Source organism: Drosophila hydei, unplaced genomic scaffold (genome assembly GCF_003285905.1).
Source record: "Drosophila hydei strain 15085-1641.00,03,60 unplaced genomic scaffold, DhydRS2 tig00008130-arrow-arrow-pilon, whole genome shotgun sequence".
NCBI classification, from domain to species: domain Eukaryota; kingdom Metazoa; phylum Arthropoda; class Insecta; order Diptera; family Drosophilidae; genus Drosophila; species Drosophila hydei.
The window spans coordinates 537,618-555,111 of record NW_022045839.1 but is presented as its reverse complement, the minus strand read 5'-3'; the positions used below and the strand labels follow the sequence as shown (position 1 = coordinate 555,111).

Here is a 17,494-nt window from a genome sequence, read left to right as displayed (position 1 = left end):
AGAATGTTATATTTAAAGTCTACACTTACTTGAGAGTTTCTGGTAAATCCATAACCAGTAAATCTTTCATCATGGATGGGAACATTATCTAGAGCTATATAAAATGGCTCATATAAAAATTCAAAGTTTGTTACTGTGTGGCTTATGCTAACTAAAGTCTCGTTTCCCTTTAATGTTAACCACCTGAAAAGAAAAGTAAGAAATACTAAATTTTAAAGTTTCGAGTTACACAAAGCATATCTTTTTTTGCCATATAATTTAATTGAAAGTATTTCTGACTCATGTTTTTTTCGCACAAATAATTGAAAAATTATACTCACTTTGAAAAATTGGTCGCATATTGATTGTAAATAAACACTTTCTCGTGAAATGGTCTCGCTAATCCCTTTTTGGTTAGCGCTAAGAGACTCTCCTTTGTTTGTGGAAAAGATGCCCGAACATCGATTTCAAAAGTGGGAATAACATAGGCGCAATTCTTCTCGCAGTCAACAGTTTTAAAAAAATTATTGAGCTGTACAACACTATTAACACTAGGTATTATATCAATGTCGGTTAAAAACACATATTTCGTTTGGCACCCTTTACGGGCTAAATTTCTCATGTGGTTCTGAGGATAGACATTTCTTTTTCTCCATTCTAACGTTTTCGCTGTTCGTAATCTTAGTAAGAATTTTAGTGTCTTGTCAGGATTTCGACAGTTAAATTTTCCTTTGATATTTAAGGATTCTGTTAAATGTCCTGGAAGGTTTTCATATTCCTGTGGAATTAAAATATGAAATGTGGCATTTGCTTTAACGTTTGGAAAGCAGAGACGCATATACGTGACAAAATATTTTAAAACAATATACTCCTCATTTCCAGCGGAGAATAATGCTACAGATATGGGACCGATCCAGTTCGCGGCAACTTGCGGTAAAGAGTATAACCGCTCTACCGAGCTTTGCGTTGCTAGGCATATTAAACTAATTTTTGAAGATTCTGTATACTGTTCGCCAACAACAGCAAAATCCTTAATCTTGTACTTATGTTGGTTATCCCAGCGTCCATAACTGATATCAATATTTGCGAAAGTTAACTTTGTTATATTACTTTCAGATATGAAATGATCCAAATTCAATGTGGACATTGTCACTTGAGTTCCAATATCGGAATGATATGGACAGTTCAAAGGAACAGTAGCTTTAGTTTTTTGAACATAAGTACTTGTTGGATGTGTGTTACTCCCATTGGTAACAGATTTATAAGGTGGATAAACTTTAACTAACAATAATATGTTTACGAACAGCAGCACAATTAGAATCTTTGTTAAGCTTCCATGAGGTAGTCGAAACTGAAATTAGAAAATATATGGTAAATAAGTATTAACTTTTGAAATTTGTTTATTATTTCTTTTCTTCCTTAAATGCAAAAGTTTAGACACCGTCCTTAATGATCTAAGACAATAATCACAGATATCCAACTTTCTAATTGGTAAATAAATATATATGTCCTATGCTCAAGGTACTGTAGTTTAATAACGATTTTGATTTCTATTGCTAGAACGTCAAAATGTTATCGATGAATTATCGAATTTGAACTAATCGAATTTGATCTGTGGAGGATCTACAAGGCTCTGTCAGACGGGGTGATATAAGAGAGGAAAAATTGACACTGGTGATATGATTAACATGTTAAGACCAATGTTCCTAATTAAAACATTTTACAACTACAATTCACAAAAAATAGATTTTCTCAAATATATTTAAATTAGAATTTATCCTTTCAACACCTCTGTAGGAAGGCCTATGGATGTACGACTGTCTATCTAAGCTGAAAGTCATTGGGGTGGCAAATGTTCGCTTGTTTATGGCATTGCATTGCCCCGCTAATTCAATAATAAACACATTGTTTGTAAATATGTATGTATGTATCAACGGCGTAATGTATACAAACAATTTTGATTTAGTCAAACAAAAATACATTATTAAAGAAGTATATTCACTGTATTTTGCTATCAGTACTAAGTTAAATACTTTAATTATATAATCCATTATTTTACCATTATTATGCACTTTTCTATAAGTGGGACCGATAAGATGCACAAACATTTACATACATATTTCACTTTGTTTGAGTACACAACTGTTCAAAGGACTAAAGAAAGTGTGGCCAAACTAAATTCGCGCACAAATACTAAAAAATCAAAGTACACTCATTTATATATTCAACAAGGTAATTGTGAACATATTTTTATATGTATGTATTCAGGTCTAAGATTTATCATCAAATGGATTATTTTTGGAATAACAACAAATAATGCAATTTAAAACATATTTTTGGGTCTTACATACATTTAACGGTACATATCATATATTGTCGATAAGTTTTCTCTAAACACACTGCATTTGATTTATTATATGGAACGATTGGAATATTTTGGGAAATGAAATTGTTTAAGCTATGCGCTGAGTGCCGATTAATAGCTTATTGTATAAAATATTTTATATGAATTTGTAATAAATATTTTCTTAGCAATACATTTGAAGTTTTCCTAATATTATTATGCAATTTACAGAAAAATTTATTCTTAGTATGCTAAATCATTTTAAATGATGTTCAGTGGATTAAATACAATAAGAAAAAGTTGTATTATATGACATTTTATTTATCGCATCAGCTCAATGTATAAAGCATCGATAACAAATTGAAATTCTGTGTATATCGAGCATCCCCAATTAAGGTGTAAACAAAACATATAATATATAAAGATAATAAAACCTAAAAATGAGCGGTGCTCATAGAGAAACAGTTCAAAAACAAATTCATCAGGATTGGGCAAATCGAGAATACATTGAAGTCATAACAGCAAGCATAAAACGAATCACAGATTTTCTAAATTCATTTGGTAAGAATTTACATGCTATCATAAATTTAAGAATTGCCTTAATTAGTATACTAATCAAATGTGAGATAAATACTTTGATTCATAGGGCATTGTTGATTCATTTAGTGTACAAAATACATTTTAAATCAAAATCATTATAATGCATTTAGAGTTTGGATTTGTATATGTATGTTTGAAACTCCTTATCTCAGCTTCTTAGTGCATATTGTTTTTAAGCATAACGATAAGACTTTCGTTAAGTCTATGGACTCGAAGTTTGTACGGCCTCCGATTCTTTCTTATTTTGGATGTTGCTTCATGAGATAGATACTTCAAATGTATTTTTAAGCCGACACAGTTGATGATTGTTTTCCGACCGGAAATTCTGTCTGTGATTCAGCTGTATTTTTCTTCCTCTCTGCAGGTTCTAGCGTATCCAACGTATACAAAAGAATTCTTTACCAGTTTAATACTCGTTCACACTTGTTAAAAAAGTGTATTAGTTTTGTGCAGTGTGCGCCTATTTGAAGAGACTAAATACTTTCAATAAATACTGAGCTGTATTTAATTGTACGGATACGCCCACATTTGGACATGATAATTTTGATAATACTAGTGAAACTTGATATTTATAGTTTATAAAAATGTCAACCATTTTTTAGTGGGTGTGGCAATACTTAAATAATTATAAAGCTATAATCCTTACGTACGGGTCGAAATATTTCCACCTACTGAGGCGTGGCGAATTTAAAATAAATATAAGCAAAGCTATAGACTTCAAATGTAATACATACTGATACAACCAGCGTCACATGTCAAGGTTGTATTGTATAGTCCAACCAATTGGGGGCGTATCGAATTTCGAAAAAAAAAAACACTATTGTTCCGAGAGCTAAAGAGCTATAATCAGCAAGTCTTACAGGTGGATCAGTGTTGACTATTATATACAGTTCTACAGTTTAATATAAATTTATATACTATAATGGACTATGAACTATATTATTGGCCTTTCGGAAGCATGTCCAATTGGGCAAAACTATATCTTCAATCGTTCTAAAGGTCTAAATGTCCTTCAAATACACTTCACGATTGATTAGAAAACCCAATGTTTTTAAATAAGTCTTAAGTAGTCTGATGAGCCCGACGGCAACCACAATTTTATTAATTTATTATATATATTTTTAAATTATTTATTAAAAATTCTTCATTTCTAGATATGTCCTGTCGATCGCGTCTAGCTGTGCTCAATGAAAAACTGACAATTCTAGAACGACGGATCGACTACTTGGAAGCTTGTGTAACCCAAGGAGAAACATTAACGTAATAGTTTTAATAAATAAATACGTTGTGATTTCCAATATATATAACATGAATTAAAATATGCAGTTTCAACTAAAATTCACGCTCTTGATTTTGTATATGATGATGTGGCGGGTTGGTTAAATCTTGACTAAGTTTAGTTGGTGATTTAGAGCGCCCTTTAGGGCGACAAATTAAAGAAGACTTCCACAAAGTTGAGACTTTTGGAGTCAATGAGAACTATCTGATAGAGAGAAGCGATAAATTAATGCCAACAGTATAAACTTATTTGCATAAATCTTACAATCTGCGGCATCTGATTGGCTGGGCAGATGATAATTTACTATCAATTGATTACCAATGCCACGCTCTGTTGGACATTTGATTAGCATTAAATACATTTTAATAAATTATGCTTTGATTTGAAAGCAGAGTCGAACAGCTTTGAAGGCACTCAGCTTTTAGATCTGTACAAAAACATCCTCAGGTTCTATAAGAAGTTTCTTATTAGTTAAGATCATATTCTAAATCAAATTGGCTAAGATATTTAAAGTTATTTTGCTAATATTAAGTATGAGCATCATTTCCAAAAAGTGAACGTAACAACTTAGTTTCCAAATTTAATATAATAAAAGATATCAATATTTTTTTTTGCAAATTTTTATTGTATTGTGTTTTGTTGTTGTTTTTACCCCCAAACATGTGCCTGATTTATCTAACAGTTATTCGGATGATGCCACTGGCTCTTAAAACATATAATTATTATCTTAGAAGCTATCGCGATTTTAAATGGGTCTGTTGATGTTTTTTCAGGTGATCGCTACGTACGAATCGTCGACAACATTGAGTACATGCATAGGGCTTCTCGCCCGTGTGCGTGCGATTATGACGATTTAAATCGTCTTGACGCTTAAAACGTTTCTCACATTGCCGGCAACGAAATGGTCGATCTTGTACAAAATGTGGCATACCATAGGTACTTGAACCGTCTTGTGGCGGTAATTGCGAAAGTGTGCGTGCAATATCCTCGGCAGGCTCATACTTAACATCCGGTTTATCGCTGAGGCCTGCTGTCAATTGGTTATCAGGTAATGGGGCTATGATTTGATATTTATCGCTATGCTCGGGCCGTTCCAATTTAATTCTGAATGGCGTATGCTCATAGCCAGCTACTGGTGTTGGCTGCGTTTGATGATTTTGATTTTGATTGGGGTTTGTTTCGCCTCCATTGATTACGGCCATAAAATGATAGCCCGAATCAGCATCAGAGGCATTCTTTTTCTCTCCCTTCACTCGGGTTGTGTTAGACAATGAACGTTTTGGATTATTACTCTTCAATTGTCTGTCGTGTGTGGCCAAGTGTTTAGTTAGATGGTCGCTGCGTGAAAACTTTTTACTACAATGTATGCATTTGAACGGTTTTTCACCAGTATGAGTGCGCAAGTGACGATTCAACTCATCGGAACGCGTAAATCCCTTTCCGCACTTAACCTCGGTGCAAACGAATGGTTTAATGCCTGTGTGCCATGTCAGATGGGAACGAAGGTGGGAACTTTTTCCATAACTTTTCGTACAATTATCATATGGACATACGAATTTTCGTTTGGGATCTGCTGCATGGGGAGCAGCAAGCAGCTTTACTGTTGGCATTATTCGAATTTTAGAATCGCTACCATATTCTAAACCGTCCGACAGCATATTGTGCTCAGTCTCCACCGTTTTATGTACATTATCGAGATCCAATGAAGAGCCATGTTTGAACTCCCCAAAAATAGTTGAGGCTCTAAGTATTACATCTGGAGTCGGGGCCAGAAGATTATTTGCCTGAGTACCATCAACTAGAGATGGAAACGAGAGTTGAGGTTTTGCTGATTCGACTGGTGTTATTGTTGATGTCGTCAGCATTTGAGGCGTGGGTGTGTTTGGAATTATTTGTGACATTACGTTTTCTTTATTTTTTTTTAGTCGAAACTGGATTTTTTATATCTGCAAATATAGTTAGTTACAAATATATACGTTTGCACATTTTTTTTTATCTGCAGTGTTGCACTTAAAGGCACTTAAATTTACCAGAGGTACAATTTTTTGAACATTAAAATATTCGATGGGCGTGGGCGTGGGCGTCGGCCATTCTGATTATAAACAAATTTCCATTGTTTTAGAACGGAAAATGCGTTATCGTACTATTTTGATTTAAGATTTGCACATGTACTTGACGGTACGTACATATAAATAGTAAATAATATAAAAACTTCTTTCATATATTTTAATTATATCCTGTAGACAATAAACGGAGTGCGATATAAATATATCGATTACCCGTTACAATATGCATGATTTTAGTTCATGGAGTATCTACACTAGCTTTACTTTCAACAGCCGTTCACACTAGATACGTTATCGAGAAACGATAGAAAAATTTTTAAAGTTTTAAAATATTTGTCTATAAGTATTTTAAGTCAATAAAATAATTTAATAATTCATTGCACTTTGACTAATAATTAATTACTGAATACAAATTTAATACCTAATTATTACTGCAACATGTATTGAAATTGAGGCTATGATTACTTATACATATGTTATAATATGAATGGCAACAATTTTCGCTAATATTTAAATGTTCTTTTAAAAATGTATTATTATTTATATCGGTTTAATTTAGATTATCTAAACGTTTTTAGAAACACCGATAGATTTTTATGAATAATGGTGCAATAGTAATGTAGTAGCTGCATTTGTAAATTTGGATATGGATGTGCATAGTGGAAACAGCGAATGAAATATATACACCCCAATAACAAATATGTTTTAACAATAAACAAAAGTTTACTTAAATCATATTTATCCAATTCTCAGCTAGTTGAACTAGTTAATATTTCTTTGATATTGTTAATACAGAAATGACATGGCACTCAGCTCTACAACTGTGAAACAAAGGGGACGTCAGCGTCGTAAGCCAACGATATGGACAAGAGAAAAGATTTATAAGCTAATTGAGCTGTATCGAGCATCTGACTGTTTATGGAATCATTATTCGGAGCTATACAAAAATAAAGATTGTCGGAATAAAGCTATAGATCGTATATGTAAAACTCTGGAAATCACAAAAATTGATTATGGAAAAAAGGTGCACAATTTGCGAAATCAATTTAATTCGGAATTGAAAAAATATGAAAGACGTTTGGAAAAAATGGGTGATAAGAAAACTCTATCACCGAAAACCTGTCGCTGGGAGCACTTCGAAACCTTAATGTTTCTGCGACCCATCATTGAACCCCGGCCGGGCTATCAACCACAAAGCAAGGTATTTCTAATTGATTTCAATAATCAAACAAACATAAACATTTTTGTTTTTTGCATTTTTCAGAAAACTGTAAATAGCATTAAGATATCTTATTGTAATGAGAACACAAAACAGGAGACTGCGAAAAGTCCGACAGAAGAAAATATAGAATTACCAATATTAAGTGTCGAGCAGACAAATAACCGAGTTTCAAAAGAACTTGAACCGTGTGAAGTTCAACCAAATTCTGCTTCAACACATTGCACAAACTTTTCGCCAATTTCCACGCATGTGGAAAAGCAAACCTGCATGGAAACTTTGGGGCCAGGTGTTCGTGATCAATGGGATGCGTTTGGTGAATTGATAGCAAATGAATTCCGAAATTTAAACTCAATGATTTCACGTAAAAAACTTAAACGTAGAATTATGCAAATTATGCTAGAAGTTGGCGAAGAAGATGATAAAAAATATACAACGGTCAATTAAAAAAATCTTATGTTATTATTACTTTTATTAAGATTGCGGTGTTTATAGGTTTTAATAAACATTCAAATTTATTTTTGCTAATATTTTATATTTAATTTTAGACATTTTCGAAGCTAAACTTGTTGAAACACTTAAATAGAGGGTTGTAAACGTTAATGTACATAATAAAACAATAAATAACATAATTGTTTTATAATGTACATGATTATACATTTTACAACACTATTAATTAATTTCTTAACTCTTTCTAATAACCCAAAAACTCAGCATTTGAATTTTAATACATGTCCATGTCGATTCGGACTTATAGTAACAAGCATTAATACGAATACCTTTCACAATATTATCCTTCTCAAGAGTTTGCAAGTTTTCAATGATACTGCCAAAAGGTAGGTGCAAGATTTGCAGAGAAGTACGTCTCTTAAGAGTGCAGTCAAAGTGATCAACGAGCTACAAAAAGCAATGTAGTATATAAGCGGACTTTTAGGTTACAGCCTAAGCGCAAAAGCGAAATTTAGTGTTGGTGGTACTGCTAATGAGCTAAAATAAGTAAACGGCGGCTTTTTATCTAGCGTTACAAGCTCATAGTATTCCGTAAGCGATGGAAGCACTTCCGCAAAGTTGGCTGTGTTTCTTTTCCGGAAGAGCGTTGAAGTTCGTGAGAACTGCAAGGTAAAAACATACGGTTTCAAGTACTACCAGCTTAAAATTAGTTTAACAGAACATTTTAAAAAATTTTCTTTTTAATTAGGAGGAGCTACTGATGAGGCTAAATACATTAAATAGATAAATACATATTTAATACTTTGCAAATATAATGACACAACTCTAGTGTCTCTAGCTTTAATGATCGCTAAGCTAAGCTTTAACAAAATCAAATATCGATTCTTTTCGATATTGAGGAAATTAAATGAAATATCGAACGAAAATAAGCTGGTACTGCGTACGGTAAATTTTACTAGACTTTACCACGTACATGAGTAGGTATATATGTCAAGTCTTATACTAATATATATATATACATATGTATAAATGTATATAACAAAATCATTGTTTACACAACTTTTATTTTTTACTTTCTTAATATTTAAATATAAATTACTGATAAACAAAAATTACCAAAGAACATAAATACACATACACACATACAACTACATAAATACATACTTTCAAATGTAACTATGAATATACATATATATGTATGTTTGAATGTACGTACATAAATAATCCAATGTTTTATAAAATGAATTGTCTGTAATTTTCTTATTATATCTTCATATTTCGGAAAATCTATATTTGTATAGCATGAGATGTTTTGAATTAAATAAATTCAAATTCATTTACAATTTTATTATATTGTATTTGTATTTATACATTATTTCCCCATTACTGCGTTCATGATTGTATGCATACAAACATATGTATGCTTGTATGCCTGTGTGTAGATACACACACTCTCGAGGGCATGTCATATAACCATATGATTAATACGCATTGAACAGCTGATTCATTCGTAACTAATGTTTGTATATAAGCACACATTGATATACATATGTACATATGTATTTATAAAGACTCACACCATATGGGCATTCTTTTGAGCTCTGGTGCTCACACACACACACAGCCAAAGCCAGCTGCAACAATTACTAAAACTGTTGATATCAGTAAGATACCCAGGACCGCATTTAGATTGTCACTGTGATTTGTATTGTGAAATATTAATAGAAATATAATGAAATGCATTTTTTACATTTAATTAGAGTTATATTAATATATACTTGGACGTATACATATGTTAAGTTAAAATTGTTGTGAATATCACTGAATCTTAAATATGATTTATGGGCCTTCAGTTAACCGCACTGCGCTACTGTTCGGTTTAGTTGAGAAGCCAAATCCTCTCAGTTGTGGTCTCTCGCCTCTCCATCACGAATATGCAAGCGAACGAAATGCACAATACGAATGTATTGCTTATATGTGTGAGTGATTTTATTTAATATGTATACAAACAGATATATGTATATATAAATGTAAGTTTGCAAAGCAGTATAACGTATTCATGTACATATATACATACTTAAAAATATATACATCTACAGTAATATATATAAATATTTATATATATACATAATATATAAATATAAATGTATGTTTGTATGTATTTATATATGGGAAATATTGCAGGAACTCAAGACATCAACTTTGCAAAGCAGTTCATTTGAACAGCTGTAAGCGATCGACGACGACCTCAGCGGTTAATACAAATCATAAACGAAAAAGCTTAGGGAATACACATTAATACATATACATGTGCATGTGCATATGTGTATATGTATTTTTATACGAAAAACATAAATATATGTATAGACTTACATATAAAAAGACAGAAACCCAAAAAAAAAACAATTCTGACGAATCATATATAAATAAATGAACGTGTGTACATATGTGAATACGACGGCGTGTATGTGTATATAAAGAGCGATAAAAAAACAACAACTTAAAGTAATTTGCGTAGTGTATTTGTGTGTATGTATGTATGTGTGCATATATGTATTTATTAACGTGCTTATGTATAACAGACATTTGTATGAATGTATGAACGTACGTATGAATGTAGTTTCTCGTCACATTCAACTCGTATCTCAATCGGTTCGTGTTCGTCGTGTTCGCTGCTTTGTGATTGTGCTGCTTGTGCACTGGCACTTGGCGCTAAGATTGAATTGAGCCAGAATGCTCCGACTTTGCCGCGGAGCAGTCGGTCGCAATATGTGTTCTGCTCCGTAGTAGCCTCGATAACGTTAATACGCAGATGATATACAAATCCAAACTAAAACCAAATATAAAAACAAAAAATAAAAGCCACAACATTTTAATGTCACTAATTTAGCAACAAGTGTTAATCTTAATACATATACATACATGTATATACTTTTGCGTATAAACACATTGGCTGTATGTAAAATATAAAGTGATTAAACCTCAACAATTTTTAAATTAAAATTCACCTGCATGGTCATTGTGATTTTCTGTTTTATTTACGCACTGTATTATATGCCAATGTACATGGATTAAAAGAAAACGTAGTTATTTATATATTTGTATTTGTAGATTTTCTTGATACTCTTTATACTCGATTTAAAATCGTCATTGCATATAAGCATATGCAACAACAAATATATAAATATATACAATAATAATATATACTATATTTGAACAAGTATATCAACAAATATATAAGTTTGTATATAAACATAAATATAAATACATACGTAAATAAGTACATACATATATGTTCGTGCATCTGTGATTTTTAAATGTGTTTCCATAAGAGTATACAAATATTTAAACATGTATTTACGCACATACATGCATATACACTTGCATGTGTGTGCATGAGTGTGTGTGTGTGTGTACATGTAAATAAAATAAACTCATTGCCACAGACAAAACTCGAACGTGAGTCTTTGAACATTGCGAACAGAAAACAAGGAACCAGTTTCACCTTGAGTTAAAATGCATACATGCATACGCAAGTATGTACAAGTGGCAACAACATACATATACAATATGAACATATACAAGTGTACATAAGGACGATCAAATATATCCGCTAGTTGCATTTGAACGATCAAAAGAAAAAACGTATAAGAAAATGTATGTGTGAACATAAATGTAATGTGTGCATGTAAAATGCAATGTGTATTCATATATATATATATATATATATATATATATATATATATATATATATATACATATATATTTTTATATATTATATACACGTGTATAAAAACGTAATTAAATGCATATATGTACTTATATATACATATGTACATGTATATGTAAGAATGCATGCGTGTATTTACATATAAGTATAAACAAATCGTTTAACGTATTTTTGCATACACATGCATATATTTACGTATTAATTTGTACATACATATCCATGTATGTATGAAAAGGAAATACGTATATATGTACATACATATATATATATGTTCATTCAGATATAAATACGTAGATATTTTATTATTTTTATGTAATGTAATGCAAATAAATGGTCAGTCCAGATCTCAGATTCCAGATCCAGGCATCTACTAATAATAAAACTGATCTAGATCACAGTCACAAACTAACTCCACTTATTTTTTATTTATCGTTCCGGCAGTGCCACAAACAATTCATAAACTAACGTCGGAATATAAAATATTTTAAAATTAAAAAAGGCGTGCCAGCCTTTGGCCACACATTAGCAACTAAAATGGAAAACTACGAAAATAACAGTAAAACTAAAAGATCTCCAACGGTTTTTGGATCTGCACTCGTTCCACTTAACTCAAGTACTCCATATTCAGATGCAACTCAAGTAAGTAATTTTATACATGCGAATGTCTAATCAGAATATCTAATTGAATTTCAGCTAAGAACGAATTGCCGTACTTATTACTTTACTCTTATACTCTAACCAATTTAAGTGGGATGACTGTTTACCATAATATATAATTTATTTTTTTTTATTATTATCATTCTTATACAAAAGTTTAATTACATTTTTAGTGCATTTCTAAGATAGGTTTCTTATAATTACATTTATTCTTATACTCTTATACAAAAAACAGTTCAATTGAGAGCAATTTTTAGTTCATTTCAAAGAGTAGCTTCCTATACTTATATTTGTTATGTTAGACACAGCATTTTTAGTGTATTTATATCTTAGATTAGTGTCTTATACATAAAACTATTCTTCTACGCTTTATCGTTTAACTGAGATGAGGACAATTTTAGTGCATTTCTATACGTCAAAATAGCTTTTACATACGTATATTTTCCGCTAACTACGTATTTGAGAATGCATGCATATAGACATATATAAATATACATACGCGTATATATATTTGTGTGTGTGCGCATTAACTCTATTTAGAATGTCTCATCGGTTCTTATGAACCGTATTTCTTGTCTAGCTTAAAGAGCGTTTGAACTTTATTTTTACTTACATACACATTTGTATGTATGTATGTAAGTTTGAGAATTTCGTAGGTGCAGAACGGATGTCATTTCGATAGAAGAGGTCAATGAAACGTTTAGGTGATAACGAATTATGTGCGAAAATAGGTGCTTATACATATATATTATATACACACATACATTTGTTTACACATACATTTCGTTCAATTAATTTTAGATAGTAATTTTGTTATATTATTTAAAAAGAAAACAAAATATAAAGTGCGCAGCTTGTGTTTTGCGTGCTTATATATGTGTGTATTTTTGTTTATATTTAATCTCTACGATATTTCAATGTAACCACAAGTCATGCACTCACGTTTAGAGTATAAGAGTTTTCGTATACATATCGAAAAGGTCATTAAATGCGTTGTCATAAGTTCAGACAGGGAAAACATAACACATATATACATACATATATGTATGTACATGCTTGTGTGTGCATCCATTAAATTATATATTAACTGTCTGGCGTCTGGCGTCTATGTCTGTGTATGTTTGTGTTTTGGTTAGATTCGTATAAGACATCAAGAATGTAAATCAATAATTTAGAGTCACATTTTAGCAAGTGCAAAAGTAATGTCAATGGCCGCTGTAGCAAAACGTCTGCGTCCACCTCACCATTTGCTTCATATCCCATTCGTTTGAGCTAACACAACAATGCTGCGGCAGCTTCGGCTGTTGTTGTTGCGTCGGCGTCGTTGCTGCTGCTGCTGGCTATATTGGTTGGTTGAACTTGAGGTTCACGAACTGCTTCAAGGTCGTAGTTAACGCTATTACTAGTGTGTCTTTTTTTGACTCCAATAAAAAGGTTGTTCACTCGAGCAGTGCGACATTGGGCTTAGAGTACTAGAATATACACAACGTGAATATGTATACATATAATATATGTTGTCTGTGTATATACAATATACTTATACATCTTTAAACGCATTATGCTCAACTGATGCTTGTACCGTTATTTTTATTTACATTTTTTATATTTCAATTTCACAACTTCTTGCGTCGAACTTAAGATTGTGCTTCATTTAGAAAAATTTTATTTTTTAAGATTCTTAAAATATTTCCAGGTCTTAAGTTGGATTATTTCCCATTAAGCTTAGGCAAGCATTTAAACAATAAACAAATTATAGCTTTTGAAATAAATTAAAAAATGATTTGCTTAATAAATTATTCTTAATTATTTACTTTATTAAAAAATTAATTAAAAAAGAAATAGATAATCATTTACCCGTCTATCATATCTCTTACCAGAACTAGTTCTTTCATTTATTTAACTTTTAAGTGTGGTGCAAACTTAATCAATCAAATTTTTTTGATTAAAGTTATTTTTTTAGACGAAGCATCAATTTATGGCATTTTTTCATAAATTGATAGCTTAGCTTTCATTTTTGAAATGTAACTATTTTTAATTGAAATAATATAAATTTTAGAATGTTAACTATTTTTAATTTAAATAATACAAATTTTAGAAAAAGAGAAAGATTTAAACAATTTCAAAATTTTCCGTCAGATGTTTTTGGTTAGACCAGAAATATATATAAATATTGTTTAGTCATATATATAGTATATATTGATATATTCTTTGCAATCGTCATGTAAAGCAAATGATGAGATATTCGAAAACGAAATTATTAAAAAATTATTATTAAAAAATAAAGTTTATTTTCCTTTTTACCATAACTAAAATGTGAATTAAACATTCTACCAAATCCTAAGTCAAAACATTCAATTCTGATGAAATATCGAAGGAATGATAAGATAAACTTTATCGGGCAATGCCGATCATAGCTATAAATACTGCGATAAGAACCATTCCCTGATTTCGTATTTTTCGAAAATACAAAGTATTAATATTTCGTAAGCTTACAATAGTAGCAATAACCTTTTTCTAGTTGGTTTCGATAAAAAGCAATCGCCGTCTTGGCTGAGAATTAATTTGCCAAAAAGCCATGTCTCACAATTAATAAAAGTCACATGGCGGAAAATCAATTCACAATTTACAAAATTGATTTAGAAGCACGAATCATATTCATTTTTTTTTATTGTGGGAAGGAAAATTGTTTTGATAGACACGTTTGGTTTTTTTTTTCAGCTTTAATCACAATTGATATTTTTTTATGAATATAAATGCTGTGAAATATATATTTTTTATTTATTTGAAATTTTTTTTTTAATTTATTTGTTTTTAATTTTATAATGTGGCTTAAATTGAAGAAAGCTTCAGTGAAATATAATATAAAACGAACTCGTGAACCCAGCTTATATAGTTAATTATAACTAATAAATATGTTTTAAATATTATATTAACTTTTTAACTAATTAAACTTATAAAATTCTTATATTTCAGACAAAAAAACATTCTCCTGGCCATATAAAGAGGCCAATGAATGCATTCATGGTCTGGAGTCAAATGGAGCGACGGAAGATTTGCGAAAAAACGCCAGATTTGCATAATGCTGAAATTTCAAAGGAATTAGGCAGACGATGGCAGCTTTTATCGAAAGATGATAAACAGCCATATATTATCGAAGCGGAAAAGCTTAGAAAACTTCATATGATAGAATATCCAAATTATAAATATAGGCCACAAAAAAAACAATCGAGATCGTCAGTCATTTTAAAGCAAAATCAGGATATAGATATCGATGTTAAGCAGGATTCACAGAATCTGACGACACCTGTTGCAATAAATGGAACTTGTACTGCCGGTCGGAAAAACAAAAGATCTACCTCTACTTGTCAATCTAGTGCGTTATCAAAACGCCTAAAAAATGATTCAGGTGATAATATAAAATGTAATAATGATATAAAGACCCCCTCCAGTACTTTCGAAGTTGTACTCCCACCGGAAGAAGATTATGTAAATCTCCAGTCAGCCGAATTTGTACAAACGAATAATAGAATTGATTGCGGCATACATTCGGGCGATAGTATAGTAAAGCTGGAAAACGCATCGTCATTCTATCAATTCTTTGGTAATTCGCCAAAAACTGAAGACACATTAGAAAAGAACTTACAGTGTAATAGTCAGGGCGTTAGTCAGAACGCCTTGAACATTATAAAAACGCAGCCAAATTATGGAGATTGTCAAAATGTTGGCGAACCCGTATTTGATTCTGAAGAAAACATTGTGAATGATGCAAATTTGCATTCAGCTAGCCATCACTTACCCCCCTATGTGCCAGATACGCAAGATTGTTTTGCCGAAGACTGTGGATCAGAAAGTATACCCAATCAGCAATTCTTCGCAATGCAGCCACAAACTGTTACAATGAACATTGAAATTCATAATAGTCCACTTACCTATGGAGCGAATACATTCCAAAATGAAGAATTCAACCCAATTCCATCGACGACCGAAGACAGCGATTGTAGCATCCTAACATCTACACATTCGCCACACATTGGTTTTTGTAGTAGCAGTATAGACAACAGTTTGGTGGAATCTGAAGGTATTACAAATCCATGTACATATTCTAACCCGGACTACAGCGGTAATTTGATTGGAGCACATAATGATCTCAACTACTCAGTACATGATAACAACGGAGCTCTACTGGCTTATACTTTTGAGGATCTACCACCTCAACCAACTGGTAGTCATCTAGAATTTAATACTAACAGATATGAGTTTTCGAGTGTATACAAAATGTGAGCTATAGAATGTGAGAAATATTTAAGCTTTGTGTAATTTTAAATAATATGTTTTTACGTTTATAATTATACACCAAAATATATACACATATAATAGATATTATATACACAATTATATATATATATATATAAGAATATGAACGTACATTTAAACGAACAATAAAATGCATTGCATTAAATGATATATCTTTTGATTGTGAAATATTATTATTTTTCATTATGTACACGCTTACAGAGTTCAATCAACCGCTCGCCTGTCAAGGGGTTATTATATACCCGTAGCGGATATTCAATTGTGTCATTAAATGTGTAGCGTATAGAACGGGTGAGTTATTGAATGCTGTTTCTAGTGGGCTTCTGAAAGCAGTGAACGTTGACACCTTAACTTATGATTGAGGCGGTTAGCAACGCCATGTAATTGTCTTGTCGGCATATAGACTATTGTGCATCGGCAAAATCGAGTAGATCTCTGAGGAAACTTGGAGAGTATCGTCAGATGTGTATCACCGTCGGAGCTAGAAAAACTTAGAATGTACAAGAAGAAGATTCTGATGCCCACTTTTTTTCGCCAATCTTGAGCGTCTGTTAAGTTCAGCATAGTGAGATCACGCAGGCCTTCCTTCCTGCTATTAGTACTTCCATTGTAGAGAAGTTGTTAAAATTATAAGATGATGTAAGGATTATATGAATAAAGTCGTATTGAGCGTGGAATTCTTCTTTATTAAAGCTTAATGCTTCAGATTGGAATATTATCTTATTCTTTCGTGGGTCTGATTTGACAATGTTCCTGTATCAGAAGTTTTTTTCTTTCAAAATAAAAAAAATAAAAATTAAAATTATTTAATAAATTAAATATATATCATCAATTGAATGATCGATTTTTTCTCCTC

The 17,494-nt window shown here is 31.4% G+C and overlaps 5 protein-coding genes across 12 annotated transcripts; 3 read left to right on the top strand and 2 right to left on the bottom strand.

Moving 5' to 3' along the window:
• Positions 1 to 679: 679 nt before the first annotated feature.
• On the bottom strand, positions 680 to 2,126 carry LOC111600079. The gene is made up of 3 exons (XM_023316019.2): positions 2,039 to 2,126; positions 822 to 1,330; positions 680 to 757 (listed from the first exon to the last, which is right to left on the bottom strand). The coding sequence occupies exons 1-3, from the start codon at positions 2,039 to 2,041 to the stop codon at positions 730 to 732; spliced, it is 540 nt and encodes a 179-aa protein (XP_023171787.1). The 5' UTR covers positions 2,042 to 2,126; the 3' UTR covers positions 680 to 729.
• A 561-nt stretch (positions 2,127 to 2,687) lies between these two features.
• Positions 2,688 to 4,251, top strand: LOC111600080 (probable protein BRICK1-B). Its single transcript, XM_023316020.2, has 2 exons — positions 2,688 to 2,884; positions 4,078 to 4,251. Exons 1-2 carry the CDS (start codon positions 2,764 to 2,766, stop codon positions 4,185 to 4,187), a joined length of 231 nt encoding a protein of 76 aa, XP_023171788.1. The 5' UTR covers positions 2,688 to 2,763; the 3' UTR covers positions 4,188 to 4,251.
• Positions 4,252 to 4,816: 565 nt separating this feature from the next.
• LOC111600061 (zinc finger protein 84) lies at positions 4,817 to 6,477 on the bottom strand. The gene is made up of 2 exons (XM_023315991.1): positions 6,233 to 6,477; positions 4,817 to 6,148 (listed from the first exon to the last, which is right to left on the bottom strand). The coding sequence occupies exon 2, from the start codon at positions 6,101 to 6,103 to the stop codon at positions 4,937 to 4,939; it is 1,167 nt and encodes a 388-aa protein (XP_023171759.1). The 5' UTR covers positions 6,104 to 6,148; positions 6,233 to 6,477; the 3' UTR covers positions 4,817 to 4,936.
• Positions 6,478 to 6,902: 425 nt separating this feature from the next.
• LOC111600108 lies at positions 6,903 to 7,966 on the top strand. Its single transcript, XM_023316070.2, has 2 exons — positions 6,903 to 7,469; positions 7,533 to 7,966. Exons 1-2 carry the CDS (start codon positions 7,071 to 7,073, stop codon positions 7,932 to 7,934), a joined length of 801 nt encoding a protein of 266 aa, XP_023171838.2. The 5' UTR covers positions 6,903 to 7,070; the 3' UTR covers positions 7,935 to 7,966.
• Positions 7,967 to 10,172: 2,206 nt separating this feature from the next.
• Positions 10,173 to 16,675, top strand: LOC111600038 (putative transcription factor SOX-14). 8 transcript variants are annotated; one of them, XM_023315962.2, is made up of 3 exons: positions 10,173 to 10,191; positions 12,109 to 12,306; positions 15,298 to 16,675. In XM_023315962.2, the coding sequence occupies exons 2-3, from the start codon at positions 12,202 to 12,204 to the stop codon at positions 16,603 to 16,605; spliced, it is 1,413 nt and encodes a 470-aa protein (XP_023171730.2). In that variant the 5' UTR covers positions 10,173 to 10,191; positions 12,109 to 12,201; the 3' UTR covers positions 16,606 to 16,675. The 8 variants fall into 8 exon arrangements, with proteins under 8 accessions (XP_023171730.2, XP_030081233.1, XP_023171727.2 ...); XM_030225373.1 differs by lacking the exon at positions 10,173 to 10,191 and adding an exon at positions 10,318 to 10,401; XM_023315959.2 differs by lacking the exon at positions 10,173 to 10,191 and adding an exon at positions 10,425 to 10,442.
• Positions 16,676 to 17,494: the final 819 nt, after the last annotated feature.